Source organism: Loxodonta africana, chromosome 25 (genome assembly GCF_030014295.1).
Source record: "Loxodonta africana isolate mLoxAfr1 chromosome 25, mLoxAfr1.hap2, whole genome shotgun sequence".
NCBI lineage: Eukaryota > Metazoa > Chordata > Mammalia > Proboscidea > Elephantidae > Loxodonta > Loxodonta africana.
In genome coordinates this window covers 23,285,528-23,298,282 of record NC_087366.1, presented here as the reverse complement: position 1 = coordinate 23,298,282, position 12,755 = coordinate 23,285,528, and the positions used below count along the sequence as shown (strand labels likewise).

The window sequence follows — 12,755 nt, the reverse complement described above, 5'->3', positions numbered from 1 at the left end:
TAATATTTCTTATAACATAGACACAAAAAACTATTACAAAGTATTAGTAAATTGAATTTAGTAATACCTTAAGCAAGAGAGGAAGGAGCCCTGGTGGTGCAATGGTTAAAGGGTTCGGCTGCTAATGGAAAGGTTATGTTCGAACCCACCAGCCGCTCCGTGGGAGGAAGATGTGGCAACCTACTTCCGTAAAGATTTACAGCCTTGAAAATACTACGGGGCAGTCCTGCTCTGTCCTGTAGGATCACTATGAGTTGGAATTGGCTCCACAGCGACAGGTTTGGTATTTTTTTAAGCAAGAGGGGTTTATTCCAGGAATTCAAGTTTGGTGTAACATTTGAAAAGAAATTAGTGTAATTTAACCATGTTATCAGAATAAGGAAGAAAAAGCATGTGATCATTTTAAAAACATGTAAAAAGAAGAATTTACAAAATTCAATACCCATTCGCAATCAAAAGCTGAGCTCTTAACCACTGTGCCACCAGGGCTCCTCAGATATTAGATATAGAAGAGAATTTCCTCAATTTAAAGGACATCTAAGAAAAACCTATACCTGACATCATACTTAATGGTAAAGCACTGAACTTTCCCCCTAAAATTAGGAACAAAGCAAATGTGTCCAATCTCACCCTGAGCCAATCTTACAGAAACACTTCCAGTCAACCAAGAAGTGGATGGAGAAACTTGTGATAAGAGTAGATATTAAGCATTGAATTAGAAAGAGACTAAAATAAATGTAGGTATTATATTTGCAGAACCAAATATAAATGTACAAGTTCTGCCAACGTGGAAGTGGTTTAAATAATAGAAGCCAGGAGAAAAAAAGAGAGAAAGATAGTAAAAGTCTGCTGACTTCCTGGGGTATGAGTGAGTCAAAAGTTATTTAAAACTGATAAATCATGTAATAGAATATATACATATATACTAAAAACTCATTGCCGTCAAGTCCATTGCAACTCATAGTGACCCTATAGGACAGAGTAGAACTGCCCTGTTGGGTTTCCAAGGAATAGCTGGTGGATTGAAACTGCCAACCTTTTGGTTGGCAGCCAAGCTCTTAACCACTGTGCCACCAGGGCTATATATATGCATTCATATATATGTTTATATATACATATATAAATATATGATATATACATATATATCATACATATAAAATGAAGGTATAAATCCAAACTCTAAGGAAAAATATATAACTGTAATTGAGTTGGGGATGAAAGGGAAGTAAGGAAGGATGGGAGGAGAAATACACCAGTTTCTTCATTGCTCATGCTTGGAGTCAATAAAGCAGAAAGCATAACAAGGAATCAGGATAGAATATATTGACATATCAATGAATGGACTAAACTACTCTGTTAAATGAACCTGATTCTCAGGATCACAAAGCAAAACTCGACTGTTTGATGTCATGATAGGAAATTATTTCTATATGAACTGAAAATAAGCAAGATAGGTATAGTAGATATCATTTATAATGTTCATGGTGCATGTTCAAGTTTTTACAAATTCTGGGAAGTTGCACAAGAAATTGTAGTAATGGTGATTTGCACTGGAGATTTTCTTTTTGCTGTATACCTTTTTGAACCTTTTAAATACCATTAACTATTAAAAAATTGGTAATTTATATTCTTAAAAATTTCTACCCAACTTAGCCTTAGGTTCAATTGAATTGCATTTTCATAGTACCATGCATTTATTTACAGAGAAGGTAAGGAGACCATGAAAGAGACTAATGAAGATAAAGAGAAAAGAAGCTTTAATATGTAATGTACAAAGAAGTAGAGATACCAATTTCAATTCACTACCTCCCCTGCCCTGTCCTCTGACAAGTCTTTCTCTCTTGAGATACTCATGATTGACTATAGAAACAATATTAATATCCCTTTTGGGCCATAACTGGACTAACGTTGGGTCCCCATTTTTACAAGTGTTCCATGGGAGAAGTCATAAGGAGTTGAGTTGGATCTCAGAGCCTCACATGATCAAAAAGGTGTGCCCTGCAGTTGTACCACCCACTATCAGTAGGTCAGTCCTTTTGTATGTTAGACTTCTCTTCTTGTCAGTCTTCCCAAGCAAATTAAGTCAGAAGCAGTCTTTGTTGTTGTTAGTCGCCATCCAGTCAGCTCCAATTTATGGTGACCTTATGTATAACAGAACAAAACATTGCCTGGTCCTATGCCATCTTCATGATAGTTGGTATGTCTTAGTCCATTGTTTTGGCAGTTGTTTTAATCCATGTCCATTTAGGGTTTCCCCTGTTTTTGCTCTCTACTACTTTACCAAACAGGATACCCTTTTCTAGCAATTGGTCTTTCCTGATGACATGTCTAAAGTAAGTGAGCCAAAGTTTTGCCATCCTAACTTTTAAGCAGAATTCTGGTTGTATTTTTTCTAAGACTGATATGCTTGTGTTTTTGGCAGTCTGCAATATTCTTTGCCAACACCACAGTTTGAATGCATCAATTCTTCTTTCTTTTTCATTGTCTAGCTTTCACATGCAAATGAGGCAATCAAAAGGACCATGGCTTAGGTTAGGCACGCTTTAGTCATCAAACTTAAGCAGTTTCTTATTTGTTGGTGGCGATACTATGCAAAACGAAAGTTATTGTGCCTGGTAACATCATGCTAATTCAGGAAGCGTAAGTGACGTTTATAGTGGTGTTTCACAAAATCTTACATTGACATTGACAAAGAAATTGCCACAGAAATGGATGATACAAACCTGCAAGAAATTGTAGACTTACAATCTAGAGATGACAATGATGTGGATGATAAAGACCTATCATTAGAGGAGCCTGAGCTTTTAAGTCAAACACAAGTTTTCATCTATGAAGGCTTTGAAGGAATTTGGAAAAGTTAAAGGAGACCAAGAGTTTTTTGATAAGGCTACAGACTTAGAAATTTGTTTCAATAATTTCATCAAAAAACCAAACAAACAGTTGATGTTAGATGTTTAATAAAAAAAGTGAATTTTACCCATATCTTTGTTTGAATAGTATATGCATATATCTGTCCGTAATTTGAATAAACATGCAAATCATGAAACAGTAACATCTTTGCTTTTTAAAACTTTGAAGAGGTCTTTTTGCAACAGATTTGCCCAATGAAATATGTCATTTGATTCCTTGATTGCTACTGCCATGGGCATTGATTGTCAATCCAAGTAGAATCAAATCGTGGACAACTTCAATTTTTTTCTCCATTTATCATGATATTGTTTATAGATCAAATTTTGAGGATGTTCATTTTCTTCATATTGTGGCATAACCCATACTGAAGGCTGTAGTCTCTGACTTTCATCAGTAAGTACTCCAAGTCCTCTTCATTGTCCGCATTCAAGGTTGTGTCATCTGCATATCGTAGGTTGTTAGTGAGTCTTCCTCCAATCCTGACGCTATGTCCTTCACAGTTCAGCTTCTGTGATTTTTTGTTTGCCATACAGATTTAATAAGGAAGATTAAAGGATACAACCCTGCAGCACACTTTTTCCAATTTTGAACTATGCAGTATCCCCCTGTTCTGTTGGAATGACTCCTTCTTCATACATGTATAGGTTCTACATGAGCACAATGAAGTGTTCTATAGTTCCCATTCTTTGTAATGATATCTGTAATTTGTTATGATCTGTACATTTGAATGCCTTTGTGTAGTCAATAAAACACAGGCAAACATCTTTCTGGTATTCTCTGCTTTAGGCCAATATCCACCTGACATCGGTAATGATATCCCTTGTTCCATGCCCTCTTCTGAACTCGAACATCTGGCAATTCTCTGTCAATGTACAACTACAGTTGTGTTTGAATTATTTGCAGCAAAATTTTGCTAGCATGTGATACTAATGATGTTCAATAATTTCCACATTCCTTGTGATTACCTTTCTTTGAAATGGGTACACATAGTCAGTTGGCCAGGTAGCTGTCTTCCAAATTTCTTGACATAGATGAGAAAGCACTTCCAGGGTTACATACCTTTGTAAAAGCATCTCAATTGATATTCTATCAATTCCTCAAGCCTTGTTTTTCGTCAGTGCCTTCAGAGCAGCTTGAACTTCTGCTTCAGTACCAGCAGTTTCTGGTCATATGCTACCTCTTGAAATGTTTGATTGTCAACTGATTATTTTTGGTACAGTGACTCTGTATATTCCTTCCATCTTCTTCCTAAGGAAACCTGGTCAGAGGAAGGGAACCATAATTATAATTAGCTCAACTGTTTTATCTCGACTAAGGAGATAAAAGGTTACATTTTAATGTTAGGTCTTAATAATTAAGGACAGACTTACCAATCCACTGTACAATTTAAACCAAAACATACTTAGTACCTCTGATATATATTCTGTCTTATCTATGACTTTTCTTTTCCAAAGCAAGAAAACCCAACAGTATTCTGTAGGGAATACACTGATAGACACCTGTTTATTTATGCCAACTTCTAGGGTGAAATAATAAAAAAAATTTAAGGAAATTTTTAAACAGGAATACCTTTTTGCATGTTAGAAATGGCAGTGGATATTCTCATTCTCTGAAATTAGAGAAATATCAATCGTTTTATTATGATTTTTATATTTTGTAGGTTCTCCTTTTTTCCTAGTCTTTTGCTTTATAACCATACATTGTTAAAAATGAGAGGTAAAAAGGCTTCCTAATTTTCATTTCAATGTACCACGTGCTCTAAAAGTAACTTGAAGTGAAGTTGGCCGTGCACTTTCATGATAAGGGATTATAGGTCTCTTACCCATTGCCAGCAAGTAGGTTCTGACTCATAGTGATCCTATAGGACAGAGTAGAACTGCCCCATAGGGTTTCCAAGGCTGTAATGTTTATAGGTGCAGACTGCCACGTGTTTCTCCCATGGAGCAGTTGGTGGGTTCGAACCAACGACTTTTCTGTTAGCAGCCAGGCGCTTAATACTATGCCACCAGGGTTCCTTATAGGCCTCTTAGTTTGTATTATACTTGCATGGAAGAAAGCCTTTACTATAATACTTGTGTTCACTGACCATTACAGATTTAGTCTGGCTAAGTCCAAATTAAAGCATTGTCTGAGGGTACCCATATATGTTGTATTTCTGTTATCTAACTTTTTAAAAATGTTATTTCTATTTTTGTGACAGGAAACTTTTAAAGAGCAACTTTCACCAAAAAAAATGGGCTTCTTAAATGTGACAGAACTTGTTGGAGCTCTTAGTGATATTCTCTGTGTTGAGTTCAGGGAAGGAGAACAAGATTTACTAGTGTTTGATGCTGATATGAAGTCTCCACCACCTGGTGAGTTGAACCACAATATGATGCAAACCCGATTTTTAATGTGCCCTTGTAAGGACAGGGAAAAAGAAAGCATGGGTTACATAGGGTTTTTTATTATAACCACATCAACCAAACAGATCATGCATTAGCTATGAAAATGTTTTGTATATAATGACCTTCTTGTGATATTAGTTGTAATAAGGTTAACTTGTATTATTAGTAAAGACTATCTGAACTTTTTAAATTTACTTTCTTCATTGTCCAGATTTTTAGATAATTCTGAAGGAAACCAGCTTTCTGAAATGGTAATCTGAGGGGGAAGCACTAAATAGTTTAATGGTTCTTAATCCTGGCTGTGCATCAGAAGATTTTTAGAAATACCTGGAAATTCAGAATAAATGTGTGTGAGTTGAGACTCAGCACTTTTTTTCTAATAAACTTTTTATTTTGGGGTAATTTTAGGTTTACAGACAAGTTACAAAAGTAGTGCAGAATTCCCATATATTTTTTTACCCAGTTTCCCTAATATTAACATCTTATATTACCTTGATACATTTGTCGAAACTAAGAAATTAACATTGGTGCACTACTATTAACTAAGCACTAGAGTTTATTCAGATTTCGCCACTTTTCCCACTAATATCCTTATTCTGTTTCTGGATCCACTCCAGGATACCGTATTGTATTTAGGGCACTTGGTTTTTGTTTTTTGGCTTAGTTTATTTTTTCTTTCGGGAAAAAAAAAAATTTTTTTTTTTATTGTGCTTTAAGGGAAAGTTTACAATTCAAGTCAGTTTCTCCTACAAAAACCGATACATACATTGTTATGTGACCCTAGTTGCTTTCCCTGTAATGTGACAGCACACTCTTCCTCTCCACCCTGTATTTCCCATGTCCATTCAACCAGCTCCTGTCCTCCTCTGCCTTCTCCTCTCACCTCTATACAGGAGCTGCGGACCTAGTCTCATGTGTCTCCTTGAGCGAAGAAGCACACTCCTCACCAGTATCATTTTTATAGTCCAGTCTAATCTTTGTCTGAAGAGTTGGCTTCAGGAATGATTTCAGCTTTGGGGTAACAGAGAGTCCTGTCCTTTGGGGCCCCTCCAGTCTCAGTCAGACCACTAGAATTTGAGGTCTGCATCCCACCTTTCTCTCGCTCCATCAGGGATTCTATGTTACGTTCCCTGTCAGGGCAGTCATCTAGTTCTTCTGATCTCAGGCAGATGGAAACTCTGGATTATGTGGCCCTTTCTGTCTCTTGGGCTCATATTTTCCTTGTGTCTTTGGTGTTCTTCATTTGCCTTTGCTCCAGGTGGGTTGGGACCAATTGATGTATCTTAGATGGCTGCTTGCTAGCTCTTAAGACCCTATACACCACCCATCAAAGTGGATGTAGAACATTTTCTTTTGAAATTTTTATTGAGATAATTGTAGATTCACATGCAGTTGTCAGAAATAAAGGGAAACCCTGGTGGCACAGTGGTTAAGAGCTATGGCTACTAGCCAAAAGGTCGGCAGTTCGAATCCACCAGCTGCTCCTTGGAAATGCTATGGTGCAGTTCTACCCTGTCCTATAGGGTTGCTATGAATTGGAATTTACTCAACGGCAACAGGTTTTATAATAAATAATAGAGAGAACTTTATCCAACTCCCACAAAACTATAGTATAATATGGTACTTATATTTTTATAAGCCTATACAAGCAATTGGAAACCCTGGTGGCTTAGTGGTTAAGTACTACGGCTGCTAACGAAAAGGTCGGCAGTTTGAACCCGCCAGGTGCTCCTTGGAAACTCTACGGGGCAGTTCTACTCTGTCCTGTAGAGTCGCTATGAGTTGGAATCGACTTGATGGCAGTGGGTGGGTTATACAAGCAATTATGATAGGTATTTTTTAAAAATGTAAATGTTTTGTTGATTTTTCTGATTATTAAAGGTAACTCATGCTCATTCTAAAAATATTCAAACAGCATAGATGAGTAGAAAAGTAGAAAGTGGACATTTCCCATCATTTTACCCACAAGAAATATTGCTGTTAGAGTTTTGATATGTAGCCTTCCAGACTTTTTTCAATGTATATATAAACATATCTGGAATTTTTTTTAATTAGAAAAGCAGTATAAAAAATACATATATACTCATTTAAAAAATTCCAGTAATACAGAGGTACACTGGTGTTAATAGTTTTAAGAGTGTGTCTTTTTGGAACTTTTCTATATAATACAGTTATTAATCATGTATAAATTTTGTAACACAAAACAGTATTATATAAATATTGTGTAAGCCATTGATTTTTATTCTTCATATATTGTGGTGTTTTTACATGTCAATATGCATAGGTTTATTTCATCCTTTTCAAATACATAGAATTCTTTTATGTGGCTATATTATAATTCATGTAACCAGGCTGCTATTGATGGATATTTAGATTGTTTCTACTTTTCACTATTGTGAAAAATATTCTTGTACCTACATCTTTGTACACTTAGTAGTTTATTTCTGGAGGAGCGACTATGGTTTTAGGTCTGTTTGGAGTCTGTTTTAATGTGCTGGTAAATACACATTTAAATTTGAACATAATTTGTGATTGATTTGGAAATCCCCTAAGAATTAAAGTATCATATTATGGAATATTAAGTAGTCAAATTAAGAGAAGAGATATACTGTAGCACTGAATGTTCACTGCTTAAGCTGAACAAGAAATAAATTAAATCAGGGTATTGAAAAATAAAGACTTGCACAAAGTTTCAGAAGCCTTACCAGACCATAACATCACCTCCCCACTCAAATAATTTAAAATTTGTCCCCGTGTAGAGCTTCCATTATATCTCTCCACACTGAAAGGTCTGTGAGGACAGGATCATATCTCTTATTTATCATTGTCTCCCCAGTGCCTGGCACATAAAAGGTGCTTAGTAACAGTTGTACAAATTATTTTAACAAATATGCATAGGCTACTCTATTGGCTATTTCAGACGGAGCTCTTTCATCAGTTGGGAGTTTGCGTTTAGCTCTATCAGACAAGAAAACGGAAGCCAAAACCAGTCCCCCTAGAAATTCACTGTCTACCACTGCTATCAAGGAGTCTACATGGAACAGTCCTTTGAAGAACCTTATGGAGCCAGAACAGAAGATTTACAAAAAACCTAATCTTGTGGTAAAACCTTTACAGCTGGTGAGTGATGTTTACAAACTGTGCCCTGGAGATTTGACATCATGGAAAGTAACAGGATGAATGTGTCTTTAAACCAAGATTCTTTTTAGGAAAAATCTTATTTCTAGATATACCATTTCTTGGAAGAGATCCAGATCTTTGGTCTGAAGTCACCTTCTGCGCATTTCTTCTAGATTTCCATCTTTTATATAAGTAACTTTCCCTCAAGTCTCATCTTCAAGTTTTCAGATGGTTTAGAAGATTTGACAGCTCTCTCATGATGACATTGCTGATTCTGTATCATTGTGTTTCGATGTGTAGGTTTGAGGGAAAAACCTTGAGGGCTTCAAAGGGAAGAATTGAGGAGCTCTGTTTTGGCCGTATGGCTCAACTTTTGTAAATGGCTTTTACACCTATCCTCAGTTATCTCAGGGTCTTTTATTTTTTTCTCCTTCATTACATCTCCACACACTCTTCCCTCTGTGTTCTTATTTCCCGTCACTTACTTTGTGTTATTAAGTAATTAATTGCTTACGCATCTTTCCTTCTACCTTCTGTACGTGGCTTCTTTCATGGGGGAAAATTTTTTGTTTGGAGACCCTGTAAAAAAAAAAATTTCCTAGAAGACAATAAAATGGCAAAGAGGAAAGTAATATATTTTAGAGTAACAGTATTTAAGAAACCCTATTTTTTATTTGAAGTATAGTCTGAACTTAAATCCATTCCTTAAAGATACCTTTGATTGTTGGTAGGGTTTGGTAGGAATCCATCTTAGTTCAACCTGAATATTTGAAGTATCATGTTTTGAATTTTGTATAGGGCAGTTGTGTAATATACTTTTTTAACTCTTTGCTTCAATAGTTTTCATATTTTAAGTCAGTAGTTTTCATATTTTAACATAGGTAAGACTCACATGGGGAGTTTTCCTCGAAGGTATTCTGATACAGTAAGTCTGTGTTAGAGCTCAAGGTCTGCATTGTTACACTTTCCCAGGTGATTCTGATAAAGTTGATTAATGGAATATAGTTTGAGAAATATTGTCATAGGGTCTGAAATGTCACCCAAAGATTTATAGTGGTTTCTTTGATTTTTTTTTTTTTTAACTTGTAGCAAGTAGGAATAAATAAATCACAGCTGAACCTGGCAATGGCAAATCATGATGTCCCACCAGATGCTGTACGAGACAAGAAATTACACAGACTTCCACCATTAGATACCAGTACCCTTGTGGGGGTCTTTGTGGAGTATATCATCTCTCCTAGTCAATTCTACATCCGAATCTATAGCAGGGATTCATCAGAGTTACTCGAAGACATGATGATTGAAATGCGGTAGGAGCCTGTTTTTTTCAGTGTATATGTCATGTATCTTACTCTAAACTGGCAGTTCTCAAACATTTTGGTCTCAGGACTCTTAAAAATTAAGGACCCAAGAGAGCTTTTGTTTGTCAATATTTATTGTATAGAAATTTAAAAAATATTTATTGTTTAAGGATAACAATAAATCCATTGTGTATTAGTATAAATAACATATTTTTGGGAAAAATAACTTTTTCCCAAAAATATTTAGAAAACTTAATGCCTTAAAAATTGCATTAACATTTTTTGCAATTTTTTTTTAATGTCTGGCTTAATAGAAAACAGCTGGATTTTAATATCTGCTTCTGTGTTTAATTTATGGAGGTAGTTGTTTTGGTTGAAGTATATGAAAAAGTCTAGCCTCACACAGCTGTGTAGTTGGAGAAGGGAGTATTTTAGTAGCATTTATAGGAATTTATGAATTTTCTTCTTTGATAGTATACCAAAACTTGACAAGTGGTTGTTCTTAAAGATTAGTTGCAATGTGGAATTTGACCTTTTCATGCATTGCTTTTGTACTTTGAATGGGTCCAGGACTGGCTACATAATTGCAAAATGAATATGTGGGACCCTTTGTTTAAAAATTATTAAGAATTTTAAGACAGCAATAACGGAGTACTAAACCAAGAATAGGGTTTTTCCAAGCATGGACTCAAACAAGGCCAGCCCTGAATGGATCTTTTACCCATGTATGGTTTTATAACATCATGCATTTGTCATTTGGAATTCCTTGAGTTATGCAGACATATAGTGCCTCTTAGACAAAGTGACCATGAAATAGTCAATTGGCAATGTTAAGTAGAGAGTGTTGGTTAGGATTAGGTTTAGCTACTGTTACAAAGACCTAATTTAACTGTAGAAGCATAAAGAAGATAAACGTTTTTTTCTTTTTCTTCTCATAATAGTTGAAGTATAAGCAGTCCAGTGCTGATACAGTAGCTCTATGGTCCTAGGGACCAAGGTGTTTTCTGTCTTGCTGCTCCAAATAATGCGTTGCCCCATCCACATTGTTAAGGATGGCTCACCACCACATCCACATTCTAGCCATTGGGAAGGGGAAAAAGAAGGAAGGGAGGAGGACATGCTCTTTTCTTTGAAAGATACAACCTCAAGTTGCATACTTGTTTTTCACAGCCCATTGGTCAGAACTTAGTATTTACATAGCCACACTTAGATGCAAAGGAGACTAGGCAATCTGGATGGCCATATGCCCAGTTAAAATTTGGGGACTCTATTTATTACTAGGGAAAAAAGAGAGAATGGATACTGGAGGACAACTAGCATCTCTTTTATACAGTTGGAAATAAAGTTTGGAAGCTCAAAAGATGGAGAGTCTAGAGAGAGAGATTGGGAGTCATCAATTTATCAGTAGTAGCATAGGTGATGAAAATGGATGAGACAAGATATACAGGAAGCATAGGAATAAATAGCTAGTATTTGAGTGTTTACTGTGTTTTGACACTGTCCTAAACTTTCATATATTTTAACTAATGTCGCCTTTACAGAAACCATAAAAGGTAGATTTTATTATCTCTGTTTTACTGACAAAGAAACTGGGGCACAGAAAGATAAAGTATCCTGCCTAAAGTCATGTTGTTGTTGTTAGGTGCCATGGAGCCACTTCTGACTAATAGCGACCCTACGTACCACAGAACGAAACACTGCGCGGTCCTGTGCCATCCTTACAGTAGTTTTTATGCTTGAGTCCATTGTTGCACCCACTGTGTCAGTCCATCTTGTTGAGGGTCTTCTTGCTTTCTGCTGACCCTGTACTTTACTAAGCATGATGTTCTTCTCCAGGGACTGATCCCTCCTGACAATATGTCCGAAGTATGTAAGATGTAGTCTCACCATCCTTGCTTCTAAGAAGTATTCTGGTTGTCCTTATCCAAGACAGATTTGTTTGTTCTTTTCACAATCCATCGTATATTCAGTATTCTTTGCCAACGCCACAATTCAAAGGTGTCAATTCTTCTTTGGGCTTCCTTATTCAATGTCCAGCTTTCACATGCGTATGATGTGATTGAAAATACCATGGCTTGGGTCAGGCGCACCTTAGTCTTCAAGGTGACATCTTTGCTTTTCAACACTGTAAAGAGGTCCTTTGTCGCATATTTGCCCAATGCAATGCGTCTTTTGATTTCTTGACTACTGCCTCTATAGGTGTTGATTGTAGATGCAAGCAAAATGAAATCCTTGACAACTTCAGTCCTTTCTCCGTTTATCATCATGTTGCTTATTGGTCCAGTTGTGAGGATTTTTTGTTTATGTCGAGATGTAATCCATACTGAAGGCTGTGGTCTTTGATCTTCTCCAGTAAGTGCTTCAAGTCCTCTTCACTTTCAGCAAGCAAGATTGTGTCATCTGCATGACACAATTGTGTCATCCTGATGCCCCATTCTTCTTCATATAGCCCAGCTTCTCAGGTTATTTGCTCAGCATACAGATTGAATAGGTATGGTGAAAGGATACGACCCTGATGCACACCTTTCCTGACTTTAAACCACTCATTATCCCCTTGTTCTGTCCCAACAGCTGCCTTTTGCTCTATTGACAGGTTCCTCATGAGCACAATTAAGTGTTCTGGAATTCCCATTCATCGCAATGTGATCCATAATTTGTTATGATCTACACGGTTGAATGCCTTTGCATAGTCAGTAAAACACAGGTAAACATCCTTCTGGTATTCTCTGCTTTCAGCCAGGATTCATCTGACATGAGCAGTAATATCCCTTGTTCCACGTTCTCTTCTGAATCCGGCCTGCATTTCTGGCAGTTCCCTCTCGATATACTGCTGCAGCTGTTGATCTTCAGCAAAATTTTGCTTCTCCATCAGATATTAATGATATTGTTCGATAATTTCTGCGTTCGGTTGAATCACCTGTCTTAGGAATAGGCATAAATATGGATCTCTTCCAGTTGGTTGGCCAGGTAGCTGTCTTCCAAATTTCTTGGCATAGACGAGTGAATACTGCCAGCAGTGCATCCGTTTGTTGAAACA

The 12,755-nt window shown here is 36.5% G+C and overlaps 1 protein-coding gene across 2 annotated transcripts in view; it reads left to right on the top strand.

Moving 5' to 3' along the window:
- The window catches only part of TDRD5 (tudor domain containing 5), a 101,916-nt gene that overhangs the window by 39,860 nt on the left and 49,301 nt on the right, over window positions 1–12,755 (top strand). For both annotated transcript variants that reach the window (XM_003410865.3, XM_003410866.4), the window contains exons 6-8: window positions 5,111–5,264; window positions 8,254–8,417; window positions 9,507–9,727. In XM_003410865.3, coding sequence (XP_003410913.1) covers window positions 5,111–5,264; window positions 8,254–8,417; window positions 9,507–9,727 — 539 coding nt within the window. The remainder of the gene's footprint in view (window positions 1–5,110; window positions 5,265–8,253; window positions 8,418–9,506; window positions 9,728–12,755) is intronic.